Source organism: Opisthorchis viverrini (genome assembly GCF_000715545.1).
Source record: "Opisthorchis viverrini unplaced genomic scaffold opera_v5_1, whole genome shotgun sequence".
Taxonomy (NCBI): domain Eukaryota; kingdom Metazoa; phylum Platyhelminthes; class Trematoda; order Opisthorchiida; family Opisthorchiidae; genus Opisthorchis; species Opisthorchis viverrini.
The window spans coordinates 434,720-458,498 of record NW_008751657.1 but is presented as its reverse complement, the minus strand read 5'-3'; the positions used below and the strand labels follow the sequence as shown (position 1 = coordinate 458,498).

General features: G+C 46.1%; 1 protein-coding gene across 1 annotated transcript in view; it reads left to right on the top strand.

Annotated features, from left to right (window-relative positions):
* Window positions 1-260: 260 nt before the first annotated feature.
* T265_12417 (hypothetical protein) overlaps window positions 261-23,779 on the top strand; it is a gene marked incomplete at both ends in the record, with an annotated part of 39,295 nt that continues 15,776 nt past the window's right edge. Inside the window, 7 exons of the mRNA XM_009163833.1 lie at window positions 261-415; window positions 12,620-12,903; window positions 14,262-14,525; window positions 16,749-17,024; window positions 17,904-18,015; window positions 18,326-18,464; window positions 20,445-20,743. Coding sequence (XP_009162097.1) covers window positions 280-415; window positions 12,620-12,903; window positions 14,262-14,525; window positions 16,749-17,024; window positions 17,904-18,015; window positions 18,326-18,464; window positions 20,445-20,743 — 1,510 coding nt within the window. The remainder of the gene's footprint in view (window positions 416-12,619; window positions 12,904-14,261; window positions 14,526-16,748; window positions 17,025-17,903; window positions 18,016-18,325; window positions 18,465-20,444; window positions 20,744-23,779) is intronic.

The window sequence follows — 23,779 nt, the reverse complement described above, 5'->3', positions numbered from 1 at the left end:
TGCTCCCACTCATTTGCACATATGTTTCTGTCGGGGGTTACATGAAACCTGGCGTAGGAATAAGGTAAACGCTGTCTGTCTAGGAGATCGCATGAATACCAAGCCAGTTACGTGTAGATATGGATTCAAGTTCATGACCCAATGGCGAGAGGACTGAAGACCAATCAGAATGCTAGTTTCATGCGCCAGCCACCGCCCTCTACGTTGAGTTCATTGCTCAGTGCTAGGAATCTTTGCTTCACGCGGACTTGATATTTAACCGGCATATGTGTGTTATAAATGATGCTGACAGAACGCCGACAAGGAGTGGAGAATCCAGCACAAAAACTGGATTCGTCGGATGACGAATTTAAAGTTCAGAGGATGGTCCGTAAAGTTTGCACCAGCCCGAAGCCTTCGCGATTGATTTTTGAGGGTGAGCATAATTCATGTCCCTTTTTGAATTAGGTTATGTGAGGCAGACTCCACTGAAGTATTGGACGTATTGGGTGTATTTGATTGAGGATTCCAATAACACTTTCAGCTGGACTGTTAGGTAGAGGAGCGAGTCAACTGGAATTCGCACATCAGAACACTTAATGGGAGGGTGATCAGTAATGTTTTCTTGAAATTTGAGACGCGAAATTTATGGAGTGAATCTCAGGGGATAGCTTAGCTTCCTTTTTACGGCTGGGAATCATACTGGATGTCCTGTTGCGTTTGGACGGGAAATATCAGCTACCAGTTCGGTTGCATGATGTGCTGCCGAATGCGGTGTGATGAAAGAGAAGAAACGGTTAGATGTGATACAACATAAACAGTAGAATGGGAAATCGCAATGTGCTAGAGTTCAATTAGGCGATCGTCTAAGAGGAGCTTGAAAGATTATACGTAGGAAATGCTTCGCCGCGCGAAGCACAATTAGTTTTCTTAGTAATACAAATTTGAGTTTGGGTGCAGTGGTTTCAGTATCACTTGAAACTTTATTGCTTACAGCGATGGAGGAACCTGGTTGCGCGTAAATCAGGGTCCACTTAGTTGTGACCAGCTATATGACCACCGCGTTTACCGAATGTTAGAGGAGGAATGCGGCCCTCATTTTTGAACAGGAGATACCCCGAGGCGTAGAACAACCGACCAATTCTAACACAATAACGTAGTGTTCTGGATTTAGTGCTGTACTTATTACGCGGGTTGCGCTGGCCACAACTTCGTCCCACAGGTTGCAACCATTCCAGGTGGTCTGAAGAGGAACAGTCACACCCACCTCAACTCCATACTATGGGTGATGGTCTTAGGAAGCGATCTGGACATAAGGTTATGCTGTCTTGTCCGATGGTAGCGTGGAGGCAGTAAGGTATTCCCACTAGGCGATCAGCCTGTCCATATTCATGGGGGCAGTGATGCTGCCTACCTTCAAGAAAAATCAGTTTAAGAGAGACTGGCCATAAGAACCTTAAACTCCGGTCGCCCAACGGGTGACGTGACCACGTGCACTTAGTCCAACACCTTCAGTGCGCTTCAAACGCATTTGTAGTGTGCAGCAACATCAGGAGTGAGAAGTGCATGCCTTAGGTCAAACAAGCAAGTTAGTTTGTTTTATCATGGTCTTTGGTCAGGGTCTCCCAAGAAAACCTTACTGCCCGCTGCCTCGTAGAATAGGCCTTTCAGTCAGAGGCTAGGTGTAGGGTCCCTAAACAAAACGCCAAATCCTCCTCCGATCATGTTTGTCAAACTTTTGAGTCAAAGTTCCAGGGAGAAGTACACAAAAGAAATCCTCTTCGGCCTGGGACATCGGGAAGAATAATTTGACCCCACAGTTTTTCGTTCACCAATCTACTTCCCTAGTATCTTCCCACTCTACTGACAAATATCGCTGAATCATTCGATGTGCTGATGTGACCCTGTCTATGTCTGAGCGCCCTGGCAGAATTCCGTCCCACATATAACCATAACACCTACAACTAAAAATACTCCCATACCATATCGTCCATCGCGTGATTCCGCCAACGTGGTCGCCCTAAGTGCTGCATACAACACAGCGGATAGGCGAAAACACACTACTACCAACGCCTCTCTCCGTACACGTTCAAGTTTCCCCTCTCCCTCTCGGTATTGAATACTCCTTCCGCAGGTCCCAGCACTAGGACTGACCGGAATTCCGTCCCACATATAACCATAACACCTACAACTAAAAATACTCCCATACCATATCGTCCATCGCGTGATTCCGCCAACGTGGTCGCCCTAAGTGCTGCATACAACACAGCGGATAGGCGAAAACACACTACTACCAACGCCTCTCTCCGTACACGTTCAAGTTTCCCCTCTCCCTCTCGGTATTGGAATACTCCTCCGCAGGTCCCAGCACTAGGACTGACCGCAGTGTTTATAGTGCACCACGCCACCTGCAGCTTCTGTACGCTCGGCTGCAGTAACAGCTCTAACCATTTCGAAACCTGTTTTGAAACCCCGAAAGCAGGACAACAGATAGCTCTTGCTCGTACGTTGGACGTATGCTCTTTGTCAAAAACAAGGATACAGGGCGCAAGTACGGTGACTGAACTAACTGCCATCTCATTCTCTTCCAGGTTTCGGCTGCGCACCTTTGGTGATGCATACACCAGCCGCTGCAGCTGGATATGACCGATTGGGTATTGTAGTGAGCTAGCGAGTGGAAGCGTCTCTAATTGATTGGACACCCGTTGATAGTCGCCTCCGCGCGGTTCGTTTGGCAACCTATGAGATCTCGAGAAAATGAGATCCATCGCAACCTACTTATTTCCTCTGCTCATGCCCCAAAAGACTGTAGCTCTGAATCTGCCAGTGTTTCTGATACGCCCTAGGTGCTCTTTTGAAGCGCACTAAAAGTCCAGACATCCTGGTGGTTGGTGGTGACTTGAACGCCTAGGTAGGCAGAATAAGCTTTGCTGAGGCCCATGTGGGTGGTCGTCTTGGGTTGGATACGAGACACACAGATAACGGAGATCGTCTACTTTAGATGTGCGCTGATCACGTACTTTCTTTGCAGTACCCATTTCCGGAGCAGCGGAAATGCTTGACGTGGTGCCCACATGTGAACCAGTTCAGAATCCAAATTAACTACGTAATCAGTTACCGACAGATAGGGTCAATCACTGCCTGGAATACCAGCATGGACTCCGACTATGCCTCGCTGCTTCTCATTGCGCTTTTCAGGTCTACACAAAACATACACACTGCTTAGTTATTGAAAAGCTAAGAAGCTTCCAGAACCGGCTTCTCGAATGCCTGTCGAATGGTCGGATAGTGAGGGTTACTAGGAACGGATATGCTACTCAGAGCTTTGCGGTATAACCTTCCAGGATTGGGGCCCGTGACCACTCTTGCACGAAGCTGGAGACATTGCGGGAAATGGCGAGATGGCTCAGTGGTTAGAGCGCGAATTTTTACTGACCGGAAGGTCCGTGGTTGGAACCCTACCCTTGCATCTCGAATCTTACCATCTAGGCTTGGGAAACTTGGCCGTATCCCAGCCCTCGTGCTTCCCTCGGCTGGCATGACAGCTAGGCACCGAAAGGTTGTTACAGCTGCATGATTATTTTTAAAAATCTTAATCCTAAGGCTTGAGATATAATTAGATAGACTTTGTGGTTGTGCGGCAGTGAGAAGTCAGTCTCAACACTGATGTTGCTGTGTCTGATGATGATGCTGATGACCGATGTGTCTTATCGAGTCCGCTTCCCATTAACAATAAACAAAGTAGAACTTCTAGATTCGCGACATCCTTTTAGCGTTCATACTCTCAAATTATCAAAAAGGCAATCATTTTCTAGACCTTATCTGTCCTTTGATTGGTGTATGCTATGACTCCGGGACACACCTACAAGACCCAAGTATGGTCATGCATCTCAAAGTGCTAAGGGTGAACTCGGTTCATTCACTCCTCACTCCGCGTGCCCGGTGATTCAGAGTTGGTTACTGGTAAAATAAATGGCGGTTTGCACTCAGCCACAGAGCTGGATACGTTTTGCTGGCCTGGATTCCAGTGAACAGTTCTCTTTGCGCCGTTCGGTCACCAAGCTCAGTCGTGCTTAATACCCTTCTGTTTTTACTGTTGGCAAATGCCTGAATGGACTTCAGCTCTAACGCTGCGAAGGGTACTTTCTGTCAAGAGTTGTCCGGGCTCGATCGTCAAGCAACAAGCCAGCCAACAATAAGTTCGATGGCGCACGGAAATCCAAAAACAAATATTGAAGAGGCTAAAGAAAGACGGATTGGTTTACTATGCACTTTGCATTCACAGAGTGTAAGGTCACTAAACGCGCCACTTACAATCCGGGCAGAGGCTCAAAGTTGTGGAGCGTTTCACGCAAACCTTGGCGTCTGATGCTTCGTGGTAAGCTGCCTGATGTCGTATGATGCTGACAGCTTCCTGTCGCTCAAAATACCTTTATTCTTACCTTCACTTACTCAAAACTGGACCGCGTATGTGTGCGCCAACAGTTTTTGAATCCCCTCATTGCACGTGGTCAAGTCTGGTGGAACGAGCAGTTTGCTGCGGGATGGGCTGGTGTACGTGGGGTTAGGTTGGCGTAATCTGGCAGCTAGACGTCTGATAAGCGGTACGACGTGGGGATAAACAGAGGTGGCAAATAATTTTCCGCTGTGGAAGTGAATGTTCTCATTGCAACTTTGCTCAGCACTAGGGACTTGAGGTAGCTCAGTGGTTAGGGCACCAGCTTACGGATCGGAAGTTCCTTGGTTCGAACCATATCTCAGCAGCTCGACTGTTCCCGTCTAGGCTTGGGCAACTTGGCAGTAACCCAGCCCTCGTTCCTCCTTCCGTGGACATGATGGCTAGGCACCTGAAGAGTTTTACAGCTGAACGATTATCCCTTTTTAGGGACTTGATGGTCTAATTCAAGTGCGGAATGAATACCTGGAATGACCGTGGGAATGCTGTCGGTGAAGTGAACAGCAACAGCAACACTGTCACCACAAGTTGACGATAGAACCCTTCAATCAGACAGTTTGCTTTGACATAGTATGCGGTAGTACGAATGCCATGATGACCTAACATATTAAGAGTCCCAGAAAACTAGCCCGAATGGAATAATCTTGCCGGCGGCCTTGAGGGACTGGACAGCCGTACACTGTCACCCAACGTTCCATAAACCATCGGACAACGATTTCACCGTTTACGGATGGCCTCGGGTCATCGAGTATAGCAGTAATTAATAGATCACACCGTTGGAGAACAGCAAATACTCGACTAAGTCTATATGGCTGGGGACCAAACGAGAGCTAATGGGCGACGGCGTGATGTTGTATTTCAGCCCGTTGGCAATCCAAACAAGTTATGGCCCACTGGCGTGTATTTTTCTGCATGCTGAGCTGGACATACTGAGCTGAGATCAGTTTGGCCATGGCACGGACCCTGGGCGGGTAATATCATGCCATATAGGTACGGTACGGAGTGGGTATCCGGTGGGGATGTCGCAGACAACGATGATGACTCAGTTTGCAAAGCGGGCAGTTCTAAAAAGTAGTTGAGAAAATTGATTCCTCACACTGGGCCACGACCGTGGCATTGAGGTAAGCCGTTTTCCTTCTTCCTTTTGAGGAAAGGGTGGGTTGTGTGAAATTTCCGGAACACAACTACGAACGTCTAGTAATGCCAGCAAATTCCTCGGAATGCCGAAGGCGCGCATTTATAGCGTTGTGATCGGGATCATCGTTGTCTCTGGAACCTTTGATGATACATGTTAGATGTAAGAGACCGCACCTGTTGGATGTGCTTGATCAGTTGTGAGGACGGTGCAGATGTTTTACGAATGTTGGTCGCTTGCTTCTTTTGAGCTGCACGGCAGCTGTGCACCGAAAGGTTGCTACAGCTTAAAATCTGTTTGCTTTGTTGTTTTGCTTGGACCTCACAAGATGCATGTTGCCGGCATTGCTACGGTGTATTTGATTAGCGCTCTTTAAAGCTTGACCAGTGTAGCGGGTGGTTGCGCTCGTGAGATGTTGTGCACCATCATCTACAACCAAAACTCACGAATGGTTTCTTCATTACAATATTTATCGTCTTCGGCATGTTGCGCTTTGGCGTTCCAACTGAGGTGGTGTTCACCCACACACTCTGATGGCCTCAATCTGTTACGAAGCTTGCTGATGAGCACAACTGACAAATGGCGGATAAGCACTTTTCGAAGCGTTTCATGCGGTGCATCCTTGAGTGACTCCAGGAGATCTGCGTTGTCATCATGCCATCGTAGCGCGGACACGATTCGTTAGTATCTCCCCAACTAGGTCGTCGTAAAATGTTTCCAATTCCAATATCAGTGCGAAGGTTGGGCATGGTAGAGAACATGAACCCGACAGTGGACTGGATTTCCACACATCGATGAAAGCATCTATTGTCCTGGGTGTCTCAGGATGCCTATGCTCACCATCGTAATCTTGGCTTGTGGCCCGCTTAATTTCCAGTTGTCCTCGCTTACTGCCGACGAGGTAATATTGGTTTCTAAGCTTATCGTCTTTCCGAGAGCTTGAGGCTGAGCCATTTTTACGCCATTTACGGGTCCTGAAAAAATGGATAGCCTGTTGCATAGTCATATCTGTCGAGGCCTCACACTGGATGTCTGGTACAGTCGCAGGCAAGGTACCAACTGTTTGGAACAGCTTCTGGATGGTGTGGTCATCGATGGACAGGGCAGCAATGACGGAATCCTATTCTGGAGCAGTATGACTGCCGCTCAGTCATGAAAGTGCATCCGCTTGGCCGAAATTTTCTGTGTGGAGATACTGAATGTCGAAGTTGTAGCCAAGCAGGGTGAGAGCCCAACACTGCAGCCGATTCGTGGAATAAGCGAGCATGTCAAAATTTGGGCCAAAAATGGACAGCAAAGGCTTGTGGTGGGTCAGGAGGTTCAATGGGCGTCCGTATATAAACTTGTGGAATCGGCGGAGGGTAACTACTAGCGCCATTGCCTCAAGTTCAATTTGACCATAGTGTTGGTCCGTTGGGGTTAGCGACCTGGATGCATGTATGATCGATTTCTCAGTTCCATCAGGAAATACATGAAAGCTGTGTTGTATGGGTGCGAGACATGGCCTCTGCGGAAAGGTGATGTGAGGCGTCTTCAGGTTTTCGACCACCGATGCCTCAGAAGCGTGGCTAGTTTTGGATGGCGCCATCGTTTTAGGAACGAGGTGATTAGAAAACGGGTATTTGATTGTGCCCCAGGTACTTCAGTCAGGGAAGACACCCAGCACAGCCAACTACGGTGGTTCGGTCATGTGCTACGCATGCCGAAACACGGTCTACCGAGACGAGTGTTCTCCGTTCCTCCTTCGGAATGTCGCAAACCGCGAGGTGGACAGTGTATGACTTGGTAGAAAAGCGTGAAAGAGATCACGAAGAGTCTGAGTGTTGTTGGTGTTGTACGCTTTCCATGATGGGGTCCCCGTAACCCGGCCTGTGCTTGACTGGGGACGTTGCAAGAAATGGCGGCTAATCGATGTCAGTAGCGTTCGTGCGGTCAGTTTCTTTCCAGATTGATTGAGCAGTTAAGTGTGTAGGCACCTCAGAATGCTTGATATAGGCCAGCACTAGGTCCCCTCCCTCACCTACGCTTTTTCTGTTCTTTTCACTCTAGAACTTTTACTATCATTATATATATCTCCATGTAATTAGACGAACTTTATGGTTGTACACAGTGAAGCATCAGTGTCAACACTGATGTTGCTCTCTTTGATAATGATGATGATGACAGCACCGACAACGTGAGTGGAGGCATCAGCTGTCACGACAGTCGGAAGCTTGGGATCCTAGTGCGTCAGTAAGATTTCGGAGCTGAACATGGACTTGAGCTGGCAGAAAGCAGCTTCACCTTCTTCTGACCAAACACAAGGCACGTTTTTTCAGAAGTCGATTGAGCGACGGCAGAGCACTGTGCAATGCTAGTGAAAATGCCGAATAGTAGCTGATGAGACACAAGAAGGGAGCGAAGCGTAGTAACATACTTGGGAACCAGCATCTGTTAAATTATTCGTACGTTCTCGGGATCGGCGTTTCGACCGAAGGCATTGAAGATGAACTCGAGATACAAATGGCCGTCGTGAAGAGCTGACACTTTTCAGAACGGAGCTGAAGGACGTTGTCCTTGGTGACTTGAAGCACCATATTGATTCGCCTGCGCAGTTCATCGGGGGACACCTATGACGCCGATTGATGTCAGTTTATGTCAAGGACAGAGTTTAAAGCAGTGGTTCGATCCATACTGCTTTATGGATCAGAAACGCGCAGAGGACATACGGAAGATGTCAGTGTTTAACCATCGGTGCCTCCGAAGCATTAGTCAAGTATGGTGGGAACATCGGATTAGTAATGGTGGGGTACGCCAGATGGTCTTAGGAAGAAGGAACTCTCCCTCGCTAGATTAATTACTCAGGCTTCATAGGTTACGTTGGTTAAGACTTGTACTCCACATGCCAGAAGGCCGTTTGTCTCACAGAGCTCCTTTTTGCTGAGTGGGAGCGATCGAGAGTCGGACAGTGTATGAACTGGAAACGAAATCCGAAAACACTAACCAGTTCGGGTCGGCAACTGCCGCCTCCCTGGTTGGGGACCCCGGGCCTCAACTCATCAGTGGTTAATGGCATTGGCAGGAATGACCCGATCGCACAGTCAGTGGCGCTCATGCATCAAGGCTATCGCCTTTAACACGTAGCTACCCAGTTCCCGAACTAGCCAAGGCCTGGCTGTGTGTCCCACACCCTTTTTTCCGGTAATCGAAACTGTAGCAGCCGGAACCAATGTGCCTATGGTACACGGTTTATAGCTGATAAATCGAATCGAATCGAATCGAATAAGCACATCGTCCTGGTACCACAACTAGATTGTCAGGGAGGATAGTGCCCATCAACTGCTTGTAAATCCAAATTGTAGACGATTATATACGTACAGACCCCTGTGCGTGCCGATGGTCAATAGAGGTTGAATTTCCGGCGCTACTTCTATCTGCAGGTATGCATCAGTTGGGTCAATCTTGGCGATTATTAGACAAATCATCGGGTACCGGCAGTGAGTAGTGGTGCTGTTCGAGAGCTGCTTTGAGAATAATAATCGTTCAGCTGTAACACCCTGGCTGTCATGCCATCAGAGGGAAGCACAAGGGCTGGGATACTGCCAGGTTACTCAAGCCTAGACAGGGCAAGTTGAAAGGCAGAGGTCGAGTTCGAACCACGGACCTTCCGGTCAGTAAATTAGCCTTCCTCCCCCAAGGAAATGGAAGAGGTGCAGAGAGCCGGGAATACACGAAGATCATTTCAGTTGATCCGTGCAACCGCCCCTCGGGAACCACTTGTAGGCGCAGCCGTCCGGGATCAAGTGGCGCGACCATCTTCAGTAAAAAAGGACGCCTTGACTGCTGGCCGAGCACTTTGGGTAGTTCTCGTGGACACTATTCATTTGGATCCTGGGATTGAATTACTACCCTGGACGGTGAACTTTGAATCCCCTACGGCCTCGGAGTTTTGTGCCTGCGTGTGACCTCTCAAGTGCCACCTAGATCGTAGTCCGGACGATTTTCCACGAACGCGTTTAAGGATTGGGGTGAAGCCGTCACTTAGCAGTTGTCTGATCTGTTTGCCTGTATTTGGGAACATGTAACCATCCCAAACAACTGGGAAGAATCAATGACAATGCCCATGCTCGAAAAACAGGGGCCGTAGTGAGTGCGGTATCCACAGCGGGATCAGCTTGACTCCAGTCATAACGAGAGTTAACGTCACGTGCTCTTTGCCGCCTACGATGGCCCTTGAAGTATTGGGTCTAGGACAGCAAGTGAGATTCCGGCCTGGTATGGGTTGAGTTGACCGAGTTTTCACACTGTCTCATGTTCTAGAACAACGTCTTACGTATAAACGACCCACAGTTTTCAGTATCCCTGGACTTGTGAGGGGCATTTGACTCAGCTGACCGGTCTGTTCTCCTTAGGGGCGAGATGGCTCAAGTGGTTAGAGCGCGAATTTACTGACTGGAAGGTCCGTGGTTCGAACCGGACCTCTGCCTCTGCCTCCCGACTTCCCCTGTCTAGGCTTGGGCAACCTGACAGTATCCCAGCCCTCGTGCTTCCTTCGGGTGGCATGGCAGCTAGGCACCGAAAGAGCGCTACAGCTGGGCGATTTTATACTGTTCTCCTTATCACCATTGCTCAACAAGGCATTTCGTAACATAATAAATTCTTCGAATCGTCTGACTTCCTGGCGTGTAGGAGCATACAGAGAGTTCTTGAAAAGCTTCCGTACAAGCATACCCACCTGCTGTATTTTATTTCATTTAGTGGTCGACGAGATACATAGACGGGTTTTGGAAGGTCTTTTGCACCCTGATGTTCAAATAGCTACTAACGAAAACCCTATCGATCTCGAATGTGTTAGCTTCTTCGAACAGGATAAGAAAGCACATGCGTTTTTGGTTGAAGTAACTAAAGTCATCTGGTATGTGGTTTGCTAACACAAACTCTATGATTATGCTTCTGAACACACATACTGAACACACCACTTATAATCCAAAGGGTGGCACTCGATTTTGTAGAGCTATTTAAGTATTTTGAAGGCTGTAGTGGTTCAGATTTTAGAGTGCATGAATCTCAGGCTAATTTTGAGATACATGTGGCGGTAAGGTGGTGTATCCTTAAACCTCGAAGGAATTGTGTATGAGACCACAGTACGCGCTGTTTTGCTGTATGGTAGTTAGGCGTGGTCCCTGTGCGCAGATGAACTGAGAGGTCTTCAGGCCTATGGCAGTCGTCGGAATCACGCTTAGTTAGTATTAGACAACCGTACCGAACATCGAACATTTCACAAAATTGCCTTAATTAATAGTCATAACCGGGGCCTAGGTGCCATGCAACGATGCGATCCATATTGCTTGGCAAATCAGAAACGTGGCTTCGATGGGTGAGGTTAGACGACTGTCAGAGTCTCCAAAGCACTGTTCGAGTTTGGTGAGGACTTCAGGTACGCCGGACGGATTTAGGAAGAAAGAAGCATCATGCGACGTACGGGCTACTCACGCTTCATCAGTCACGCTACTTAGGACGTAAGTTCCCACGTCTATCCTGTCTATCCCTCAATGCTATTTGCCCAGTCCTGTGCTAAGGCGAACGGTCTATGTTCCATCAACCATGAAGTATGAAAGCACTATCCAGTTAACTCAGTCAGACTGACAACTGCCGCCTTCCTGGGCAAAGGCACCAGGACTAATCTCATCAGTGATCAATGATATTGACAAACATGGCTCATTCGCGCAATCAGTGACGCTCCCGACCAAAAAGCTATTGCCTTCAATGTCCACCTGTCTAGTCTCCCGTTTCTTCGGGCAAATAAAGTTACTCTAATCGCTTGTGTCATCGCCTGCAGTGTCTAGCCGGAACTCCCCTGCTATATCTTTTTCAGTAGCATCAGGACCCAACGTGCCTTTGATGTATGGTGTACAGCTGGTAAACACACACACACTCACCCGCGTAGATAACACATTCGTTGCGATCAAGTGTGATAAATTTAGTGGTTTCTACCGACAACAACTTAGATTCGCACAGTAAGTCCAGTTTGGAGCTGGAGTCCACTTCGAGTCAACTGCCGTGCCTAGGTTACATAGCACACAACAGTGGCGGAAGAATACAAACTATCAGAAACTGGTGGGCACTGATGCAGTCTTAAACTACTCACCAATCCATCCAAATACAAAATACTTTCGTATGGCTTCATCGATGTGTAGTCGACTAAAGGCGCTGTGTTCAGATCACGTTGACTAAACAGCAGCACAAATTGAGTTTTCAAAAAGGAGACTCCAAGAGAGCGGACATCCATCTAGTTTAATTAGGCGGAAACTGAGACAGGATTCGACCTTATTACCGAGATCCGACAGGATTTGAGCCAGAATAGCAGTCATCCTATAAAAACATGAACATCTGAAACCAGTAGAAGAATGAACAATACGGCTAACATTAGAATAGAAAAATGTGCGCTTGAAATAGTCCAGCAGTTGAGGCGCAGATTTACTGACCGGAAGGTCCGTGTTTCGAACCTAACCTCTGCCTCTCGACTACTACTGTCTGGGCTTGAGCGACCTAGCAGTATCTCGGTCCTCGTGCTTCCTTCTGGTGGCATGACAGCTAGGCACCGAAAGGATGTTACAGCTGTGCGATTATTTTTTACATTTCAGTGTTGCTTCAATTGATGGGACCAGGGACTACATCTGATTATTACTTTTCTGCCGAGCACTGCTACTTTCGTATTATACTGCATGAGAGAAACGGCGCAATTGGTGCGTCAACTAGATTAGAAACCTATTCTCTTTTCTGTCTACATCACTGAAACCACTTTCGAATGTGCTTTAGTCTTTGGAGCGTGTCTTCGGAGCTTATATCGGAATTGTATAGTCTATGTTCTCGTCAGTTCACTCGAGTCAAGGAAATATCTATACATGTACATTCGATTTTGTGAAGCTGAGTAGACACATACACTAAGAGTGGCTTTTTCTTCCAAAAATTAGCTTTAAAGCACGTCAGGAATGCATGTTTCTACTGCAAATGATCTGATTCACTGCAACTTTCAAGGGAATGTATTTGATTTGTTGTCCCTTCCCTAGATGAGAACGATGACGAGGACGAACGATGCGCACGGAGAAAATCTCGCTTACTGGAACCTCATCCAACCACTGCACATAGCCCCCGTCCTAACGAAACCTCCAATCGGCGTAGATCAGATGCTGCTGCGCCACGCGGTATTTCTCAAACACAAATCGGGGAACACTACGGTAACTGTATCAGATTGGCAGCGGAGAATAAGATAACGGCAAAAAATGCCTTCAATCTGCATTTGATTGATTACATGAGTGATATGTTGAAGAATGAGGACTATGCCAGTTTTCAGGTAAGACCACGCCAGCGTAGCTGGTATAATCAAACTAGTATCAAGTCTTCCTGCGTTGAAATAAGGTTGTCTTGGCAATCCGTAGTGGTCTCACACGATAATTAGGTCTTATAACTTGTATCTCAAGTTAGAAGATTCTAGATCTCTATCAGTGGCATTTAATACATTTATGTTGCCTGGTGTTATCTTGATTCACTGTGTCTTTGAATTGTCTCTACATTTGAAACGCCATGCCTCCCACTTTCTAAGCTTGTATTGACCTCATTAACCTCATTGAGGACACCATTTGTTCATAGCACAATGTGTGGCCAGTTCCAATGGGGTAATCGATTGTACGCTACTTTGTGATTGATTTGATGGAGTAAGTCAAGTAGTGCTCTCGCTCGCGCTGTTGTCCTCGATGCTACTATGCCGCTGCCCGTGAACATTATACAGACTTATAAATACCAAGTTGATTGCTCACAAGTAGTAGTTTCCCGAAAAAAATCATGATAACTGAGTAAAGAAACCCTTTTAATTGTTTTGACGGTTCAAATCAGTATGGCATTAAAAGGCGATCACTAGTCCACCCTCCTAAATTCCGTTTGTCCCCGAATCTCTGCTAACAGAGTTGTTACGTTGTTTTATTTCGTAGTGCATGTTAATCTTCGGTTGGGTAAGTCAGTTTTTTTAGCCATGGAGGGCGAAGTGGATCGATGGTTAGATCGCGAACGAAGTTCCGTGTTTCGAACCCATCAAGGCTTGGGTAACCTGACAGTATCTGGGCCCTTCGCTTCCTTCGGGTCGCATAGCAATAGGCACCGAACCAATGGAAAATAGAACGAAACAACGCACAATAACTGGACGTGCACATAGGTTCTCATCATTGCCTTTGTCTTCATTTATACACCCATATGTCCTTGCTTTCATCTTCGGGCCAGGATAAGTGTTCGCCTCACAGTATGTTCAAGCCTAGCCGTATGGTACAAAACCACTCGTTCCTAATAGCCTAGCGGAAAGGAGGCAACGAGTCCTATACAGAGAGGCCACATTGCATTGGTGTTAACCTGCCACATGTATTTGTCAGTTTTGAGTAGTTATGGCATCACTACTGTCGAGATAAACTCTCACCAACAACCCGATGCAGTCGAAATTGCACTACCTGAGTGTAGAAGGTGTGTGGTACGGTTCTTGTTATCCACTGCTCCCGCGGGTAAATACCCTCGTCAAACAACTGTTTCCAACCATTTTTGAAGGTATTTTACCGGACGAAGCTTGTTAAACGTGGATTTTTAAGAATGTTTATGTAGTCATTGATTATCTTCATTGGAGATTGCATTAGATGGCTTCACTCCTATCCTTTCTTCATGGGAATGAAGATTGCCAGTTCTTCCCTCGATGCGGGAGCCAAGATTTACGCTGGTCGTGTGGACGCAGTTCATCAAGAAACGTATCAAGTGCTTACCGGACTAGGTCGTTCAGATAAAGCCCCAATAGAGAACGCCGAAGATGACACTGATGGAGAACCTAGCACGCAACATCCCGCGAAACCTGGGCAACCCAGAAAAACGCAACCGCAACGAGACATCATACAAAAACAACTCAGCAAGATTCGATCCAAAGCTCTGACTTCCAAAGCGGACGTAAGTTCCTATTCTCTCATCTGTTTCTGCGCATATCGTAGCTTCAACACACTGTCTGTACTCCGTCACATTTATGAAAGGAAACTGTTCCAGAAGGGAAGAACTTTGCGGTTACAGGTATTCTGTATTTCGCGGTACAGTAAACTCAGCTTTAAGAGCACATTTCGAAAATGCAATACCTATAGTGGGACTGAGAAACACTCCCACTTTTGTTTCAATGAACAGCGAAGATTAAATATTCTGTTAGCTCAATGCTCTATTTGCCCTTCTCCCACCAGAATGAAAGTATTCCTTTCGGTGTGTAATTTACTAAGCAGTGTAGTTGGTACTTCTGGTCACAGATGGTGACTCGTCACACCTTAGCTTTATGGTAGCTTTTTTGCTCCACTGTAAACTTATCGACTTGCCCTGTCTTTCGCGCATTTCTTTAAGGATTTTTTTGGGAGACTTGTACACGGAGCAAAAACACTCTTGTTTCCCATTCTTCAATGATTGATCCCCCTTCAGAGTGACCATCAGTTAGGATAGGACGATCGACCGAAAGACAACAAGAACGTTTGGTTCGGATGCTTTCCTGTCCGGATAGATGGACAAGTCCAGGGTCTGCAAAAAGCTCCACCCAACAACGGACAGGAAGAGGATATTCTTTTCTGACTTGGTCTTACGGGATAAAGCTACCCAAATACCTACGGATCGAGTGTTGTCTTCGCGCAGAGCACTTCCTGCACTAGGATCGAGTGTAAAGTTACGGTGTCACAATCGTCTCGTTTCATCAGTCTCTGTTTGCGTTGAGTAACTGACACCAAGCACTGGTTAGAAAAAAAAGATGGTATAGTAAATAACTATACTCTTTTGGCGCCTTGTTCACTGTGTGATACTAGCAACAGAATAGCCCCTAAACTGTCATATGGTCGTAGCTTTGTAGATATCCGCCAGTCGTGCTATCAGGTGAGGGTTATGGGTCTAAAAAACCAACAGTTAGGGTTGAGTGGATCGACTGAACCGGAAATTTACTTTTGGACTAGCCATGCATGTCATTTTTACTTAGATTGTTTTGGTGAATCGTATCTACAGGGAACAAGTAAGACGAGATCGATATCGAGTTGTGAGCAGAACGGTAGTGAGTATTTAGGCGAGTGTTTTTAGACTTTTTGTTGCTGATGGATTCCAATTCTTCTGTGAGGAGAGTTCTCGTCGATTCCGTCGTGCGCAACCATTTTGCACTGCGTATGCCTAACACATGAGGAGTCTGTTCTGGGATCCCCTGGAATCAAGTCGGGCCGAAAAAGACAGGCAGTAGTACACTTAAGCTCTCGTTTTTGTACAACTAATCCGGCTTTTGAGCATGGTTATGCCAACGGCGTAGGGTTTACGAGTTTCAAGTGCCTTGCGGGGCACGAGGATACGGCAGTCGCATGCGAGTACAAACACAACAGTTGGCTACTCGTGAGTAGTTTAGAAAATCCGCAAATATGTATTCTGCAGCGAACTTAATGAGTCGATTGGCGGGATAATCTGTTAGGCTCTGATTCTGTAGAATCTTTATACCATGCAGAGCTTCACTCTTCATTTTGTGGCCCGTCTGTGGTTTACGAAGAGCTAGTCAATCTGCCTGTTTTGCATTTCTGTCTAATAAAATATGATGCCAGAAGCATTGTTCTTGCACTTATTGTCAAGAATCGCTTGAAGTTGGCCATGGATAGCTTATCTATGGCTTGTTCTGATAACTCCATCATTCAGAGTTTCGGCTGCTGTATACTGTAGGTGAGCGAGCTAATCGCACTTTTTCATTTTACTTCTTTCTTATTGCCCGGAGTGGTTTTATAATTGGACAGCAAAACACACCACCTACAGAGGGATCGTTCAGTTAAGCTAGATCTTCATTTCGACGGGATCCAGATACTGTCGGTAACAACCAGTTATTCTGTGTTCTCAATCGATAGCCCACAACATGGCCTACCACAACAGGATTTAGTGCTCCTGGAGTCCCACTATCACCCTTTCCCCCACATGCTTCTGAAGGAGTCCTATGAAACATTCCAGAAGTGACCAGTAGACGGGATTGCTGTGACAGTTTGATAAAATCCAGTAAGAGCTGTCACCCGCAACAAATAAGGCTTAACAAGTTCAACTCTATATGATCGTAAGCCTGGCAGGAAACTGCTTCTTATTCATACCTGTATCTTATTTCAATAACCGTCCCAAACTTTCTTCCATCCCAAGGTCGATCCGTTATTTCAACATCAGACGTCAGCCTATGACGATGGAGGTACCGCTGAATTACGCCTGAACCAGCTGCGTAGTCTGGATGAAACTTGTACCCTCATACTAGACTCATCCACTCCTGTAATACAGGCTGTCCAGCGGACTTCTGCGGAATCAGTCGATGTACTTGGACTCGCCAATACAATCCAACTCCTGCTGCCCGGCATGGCCAATCAACTGGTCATGTGCCCTAGTCTCAGAAACTTTCGGTTCACAGACTGGGATCTGAGTAATGTGAGTCTCGGGTTACTTTTTGTTGATGGTTTTGGGCCATCCTGACCAAAGTTACTAACATTTTTTTCTGGAACGTCGGCATGTGTTCGCTCAGTGCTCTCCGCCTATGACAGATCAACTGGCACAAAACTGACATCAACGTAGAAGTACTTTTTCAGCTGCTCTTATCTTAATTCAGCTTGTACCGTGATCTTGTACGGTTGTATGGAGTGCGTAAAAATTCCGATTCAAAACCAAATTCGAACGGTTTACCTTAATTCAGTAGTTTTGTCATGAAGCACATCTTGTTGCTGTCTTGATTGCTTCTACTTTCTGTTGAACCGACTACACCAACTATCCCCCTAAAACAGACACCCCGAATTAAGGGAGATTTTTCAACTTATCAAAATCCGTACGTGAACTAGGGACACTCTGCGGAACCGTACCAGAGCAAAGCCATATGTCTCTCTCAAGGGGACACTGGTTTGTTGAGTCGCGAGTCTTCTTACCTAATGACCTGTTATCCATTTCTATTCCTGAGCTCTTCAGTGAATCGGTTCAGGTTGCTAATGAGCCGGCATATTGCAGTTTGAAAAATGTTTAGCGAAACCACCGGATTTGCAAATAAAAAAGTGCATGTGGTCCATTTTATTTCTGGATGATCTGTCTCGTTGTCATAAGGTTGATTGTTGTGGGGCTATCACCTACGCAGTTAGCACTGATGTTTTCGCGAGGCATTGGTGTCTTGGTGGTCTCGTGTGTTACTAAAGGTCGTTAGAGCACTCTTTAAGTAGATGTATAAAATGCCCATTTTACCACGCTTTCCATTGTGTTTCATTCAACTCGACCAGAACCGTTCGTCACTGTCTCTTTAATTTTTTCAACTTCGCTCTCCCTTAGGAGTCCACCACTCTTCTGAGTCTCCCTCCATCTCCTGCAACTCCGGCTGGTGGAGACCCGTTGCCAAATGACGCCGACGATCATTTTTCCGACAATGCCATGGATGACGACAGTACGTCTTGCTATTTTTCCAATGTACCTGTGTCTAAACCCAGTATAAATATCCTTCGTCGTAGTTGGTATTCATTTGCTCACGTGACTTATAAGTGTACTGTTGCAACAGGGTTCTGACTCGCTTCTTGAGCTGTAATGAATTTGGCCCCATAAGTTGATCTGTGTGACATTTCGTTTCCGACTTCTGTCGTTGAATCAATGCTCTTTGAAATATAGTTTCGTATGTCGTTTAAATGTTTGTTATCCAGCGCACCGTATGTTTCGTTTGTGAGCGTATTTTTTTATCGTTTCTCTCATTTCACTCACAGCTCTCGTCGCCGCTCCCCCTGATGAGGTTGATCAGATTATCCCGTGTGGTTCGGACGCGGATGCCGCTTTACGCAATGGTAACGATATGATAGAGCGCATCCCATCCCCTTCAGAACCAGCTCGACAGGACACTGATGTGTAAGACCTGGCACTGCCTTAGTCGCTTCACTTTCCCTCACTTGTATTAGCTGGTCGCCGTACTCTGGTTAGACCAGTCATACTGATTTACTTTGTCACACGTTAAAAAAAAATTGATATACTAACTACAGCATGTGGTAGTTGACTTCGTTTTCCGTATCTCCAGAAAAGAGGCATTGAACATATTTTACGATACAACCTATCCTCCACATTTGTATTAGTACCTATGTAATATCACCTAATTACGGTATCAGAAAAGCCAGGCTCACTCGGTCCCACTAAAGTAGTGGTCGTAACAGGGCGAGAGTGATCTCATAAGTGAGCTTCAGCCATTAACCATTTTCCTTTCTGATCCATACCATTATGCCCGACACTCGTTATAACGACACCCTCATCCTCCAACACCTGTAGACTTCCGCAAAGTGCCTTTCTGTTGCAATTCCTTTGATGCTATCTTTCCTGGACTATCTGACATCCTGCGTGTGAAAACAGCAAACGCCGGTTGTTGCCAGCCCATATGTCATTGATTGCTTCGGTCAGAAAGTCAGCATTGCTGCATAATTCGATACAGTAGTTGGGCAAACGCAATAATAAGTTCGAGTGTGTGACGCGATTTCATACCAAGGCAATACCGTAATGCGTCTCACTGTTGATCACTGTCTGGTAGTACGTCTCTTGGATATAATCGCCATGCTGCAACCACTTGATCAGCACCGCCCTCTCAAACGACTTACCATCTCTCCCATAGCCGCCAACCTTTGTACTTTTGAAGCAGCCTCAGAGTCTCCACCAGATCCTGCAGAATCGCATGTGATGGTAGTTGGCCCAACAACCGCTGTTTGCACTGCATACCCCTACGTTGATTGCATTAATTTATCGATGGATCCAGACCAAATCTGTCCTGTAGATGCTCCCGTGGGGCCCTGTTATTGAAGAATTCCGGACGTATGACTTATGTGACGTTTATTAGTCCAGATGCATTGACTGAAACGTGACAAGATATTTCAAGGCATAGGTTCATAACGGATGTGATCGACAAGTAGCAACCGACCAACCTAATTGTTTACGGCTGAAGACAGTCAGAAGATACCTTGACATTCAAGAATGTTCCTCGGGAATTCGCTACATGTGCCAGTCCCAGCGTCGCCCTGTATTTATCTGAGCGCACATCCCTAATCGTCGCACGTCAAACTTTAGAAGACCCCCACAGTTTCGGTTAATATACTGGAATTTCATGCCCGTTTGGGAACCGATAGGGTTGTAGAGAGACCACATTAGCCTTAGCCCAGGAAAACAAAACCACATCGGGACATCAATGCCTCAACTGTTGAAACGTAATTTCTACCAGGCAGTTCATTGCAGCATTTCAAGTGGAAGACGTAGAAGCCTGTTCCAACCACTTAAATAAGCCCAAAAAAATTTTATTACCACAGTTTCAACATTTTCTGTTTTGGTTCTTTAGCAATGTCTGGCTTATTTAAATTAATAAGCCTATCTCCAGCTGGCTTCTTTCTCGGTCATTTTATTATGGGATATAGGTGTTCCTCTCGCGTGGCGAACATTTTTTGGTGGTTTGTAAACAAGACATTGTTATTTATTGGATTTTTTGTACAGGGACACTTTCATAACAAAGTTTTTAGTACAAGACACATCAAACCAGAGTAAATCAAACGGCGTCAGTTTTTGTGATCGTCAGCACATATCGTTCTGTTTGACTGTATTGGTCTCTCAAGCTGAAAACATATCCGAATCTACCATCTGATTTTTAATGCGACGGGATCACATGATTCCCGGATAGTATTCGTCACTCAGTCACGAGAGGGCGCAGGAGATGAGAATATAAATTCCATGTGAGACCTAGTTATTTCGGCCTAAATGACCTCCATAAATAGGGGGGTGTTACAGTTAGCTGTAGTCTTCAGCCCAGTACTGGGACTGGAGTTCATAGAATGTTGCCTGGCTGTTTCCTTTTACCAAAAGGTATCCTTATGCTCTTAAGTCACCCGAATCCCTCGGTCAGTATCCCTACAAAGCCCACCGAATCTTTTCCAAGTCCGTTTCCTGTGGCGTTACTTCCGTTAGTATCACTTCATCTCTTCTTTATTTTGACAGTCTGGCGGACAGCGAATTGTTCGTATCCAGTCTAAAAAGCATGTTGGGGAAGCAATACGAGCATTTTGGTCAGCTGAACGATCATATCCTTGGCATGTGGGCCGGTCCTGAGCATTGGAGGAAGAAGACAAAACGTCGGCGATTCGATCCTATCACAGGACTGGAAGGTAAGCAGCTATATGCTGTTTTTGTTTAACCCGGTGGCGAAATGGCCCAAGTGGTTAGAGCGCGAAAGGTCCGTGGTTCGAACCCGACCTCTGCCTCTCAACTTCCCCTGTCTAGGCTTGGGCAACCTGGCAGTATCCTAGCCCTCATGCACCCTTCGGGTGGCATGACAGTTAGACACCGGAAGGGTGTTGCAGCTGAAAATTTTTCTTGTTTAACCCTTAGTTTTTCGACGTAAACTGTCAGACCTTGTTTCTCTGTTGCCACAGAAACGTCTCTTAACTTATTTGTCATACTTAGTCTAGATATAGCAACGCTACGAATCGGTAATAAAGCTATCTCATTTTTATAAACATATCGGTGGTTCGTTACATCATGATCAGATTCAGGACGCGCACTACTCGACATCATTTTTACTATGTCCCTGTGCTATGAGCACGAGATGCTAAATAAGCCAACGCAATTTAAAGTCCACGCGTACTTAGAACCCTATAGTGGTTATGGGATCCCAAATCCTATGAATTCATTTGTCCGCTAAACCCATGCCCACAAAGTCCAGTTCTGTTGGATGGAAATGAGACACAAAAGGATGGGTAGCCCGAAACGAATGAAGTGGGCTGAACGGCCCTTGCCTGGCGACGGCGATTCGAAAGTGAGAAATTTGGTCGTCATCGTAGTCATTTACAGAAACACCATTGTGAGGACACTGTTACCTAGGAGCCTGACTATCATATCCATTTATATTTGTAAAGCCCTAGTATTAAGGGGAGTGGTAAGTGATTAGGTGAAGCGGCCTGACACTGAGTAGAAGGTCGAGATAGATAACTCAGATGGACTTGATTCTATCGTAATATCGTCCGGAAATTCGGGCAAATACATTTGCTATGGTGACTCTGTGACATCTTAGGCAGCAATTTTTTATGTGGAAATCTAGCTTTTGGCATCAAATGGTAAAAGTTGCCGCTGCATATTTTGCCCCATCAAAGTACTTTCCTCTATCCTGTGTATGACCAAGGTGGATATATACTATCCCAGCTCGTTGACACTTATTGTAGAATCTTGGCTGTTTTCTCAAAGGAAACTACTTACAGGGTTGCTGAAAACTCCTCGAAAGCCCACGCCCGATTTCGCCATTCTTGGGGCTCATCAGGTAGGCGCGGTTCTCGAGATTCCCTCAATTGTATGTTCTATTTGAACCCAAATTGCACAAATTTCGACACGTACGCACATTTGCATATCAGTTTGGTTTTCATGAGGGACTCAACTGAATCTCTCGCTTACGATATTCTTCAATTGAATGCGCTGCACAAAAGCCGCGTGTTTGTCGAAATCTTGACTGCTTTTTCCATCTTTTTTTGGATACAACCAATATAAATCATACGAGATGCGTTTTGAATCGGTTAGGTACTTTGTTGACTGGGTATATCTTCGTGATGAAGGAGCTCAATTCCTAAGCATACATGTATAACCTGGGGAATAACTTGATGCGGCTAAATAGTTCCATCAGCTGGAAAAAGGTTGGATAATTCACTATCTTAGGAAAGTTTGGAAAGTAATCTGTTGCTCCGCTTCACTTCAGACATAAATGCTTCCTCGGGCGCAGCGGCAGGGCAGGTTCATGTCTCAAAAAGGAACACTGTGTGGTAATAAATTTACCTATCATCTTGCAGGCATTTGTAGAAAAACCTATTCAAAAACACCATGAGGGCTGTAGACACGTCCCAACGAACAAGATGTAATAACGTATTTTCTCAGCTTGGTTCTCAGTCTGTACCTTCCAAGCTAGCGTTCCCACCAAAACAACCACCAGTACAAAGTGTATCAATGCCCAAAATCAGGTCAAAAACACTTGTATAGCGTGTCCCGTATAAAGTGTATGCGGCGACAACATTTTGGAAATTCGGACGCCTGGGTGCGACATTGGCAACTGGCATTCGGTGGAAACTGTTCTAGACTTTCGGCCAATCAGAAGTCGCCTTGATGCTGTACCGACAAGCGGACCGATCTCCTGGCCGATTGCGTGCGAGATAGGCTTCTTGGCCGTAGCAGCGCATAACTGCGAACGGTTAAGCGGTGTCAGTGCGGAATTCCGCCTAATGCAAGCTCTGCTGAATTTCTTGACCAAGAACCGATTTGACCGAGGGCACGGCTATTAGCAGTTTGTGCGCCAAGCATGCAACACATTAAAGCTGGAGTTTTTTACCCATTTATCGAGGAACTTTGTGTTTCATGGATTCGTTGGCAAGCATTTCAGATTTGCTGATTCTGTCGTGAGGGAGATCTTAGGTGTAGTGATTTTTTTGTAACTCAGCGGTTGGTCAACCTGAGACACCTCCTGACCAAGACCACCCAAAGTTATCGAAACGTCAAGTCATAGAAAACTGCCCTTAACGGCATGTTTTCCCATAATTAATCAACCCAAATAAATGTCACACAATGCACAATGTGTGTCGACTTCATTCATACGGAATTTAACGATATTTCGCGCGAAAACATAATAATAATGATGATGACTAATCGCTCAGCCTGTAAGACCCTTTCGGCGCCCAGCTGGCACTCGAAGGAAGCATGAGAACTGAGACATTTCCAATTCGCCCAAGCCTAGACAGGAGCAGGCGTGATGCCGGGGTTCGGCTTCAGCCACGAGCCTTCCGGTCAGTGAATATGATAGAACATATCGCTTGCTTTCCCAACTGAGTGAACTAACAAACGGAACCATCGAGAGCTTCGGTCATCTTTCTCGGCTGTGTACGGCTTGTCATGATGCAGTAAAACTGAACCTGGATGAGATCCCCAACTGCAACAAGAACTTAAGTGATCTTAACATGACGCTACTCGTAAGTTCGATGAAGACTTTTGGACAGCTATTTTTTGGGACTAATCAGGTGGACGTAGTCCCCTAATTCCCATCAACCGGTTGAGTCTCCCGTTAACATGTTATTAACTTGCGGAAGGGTGTTTATCCCCATCTGTGACAAAATTGATAGTCAAGCGCGAAATATTATCCGGCGGAAATCAGGGGAATTGACATTCATGAT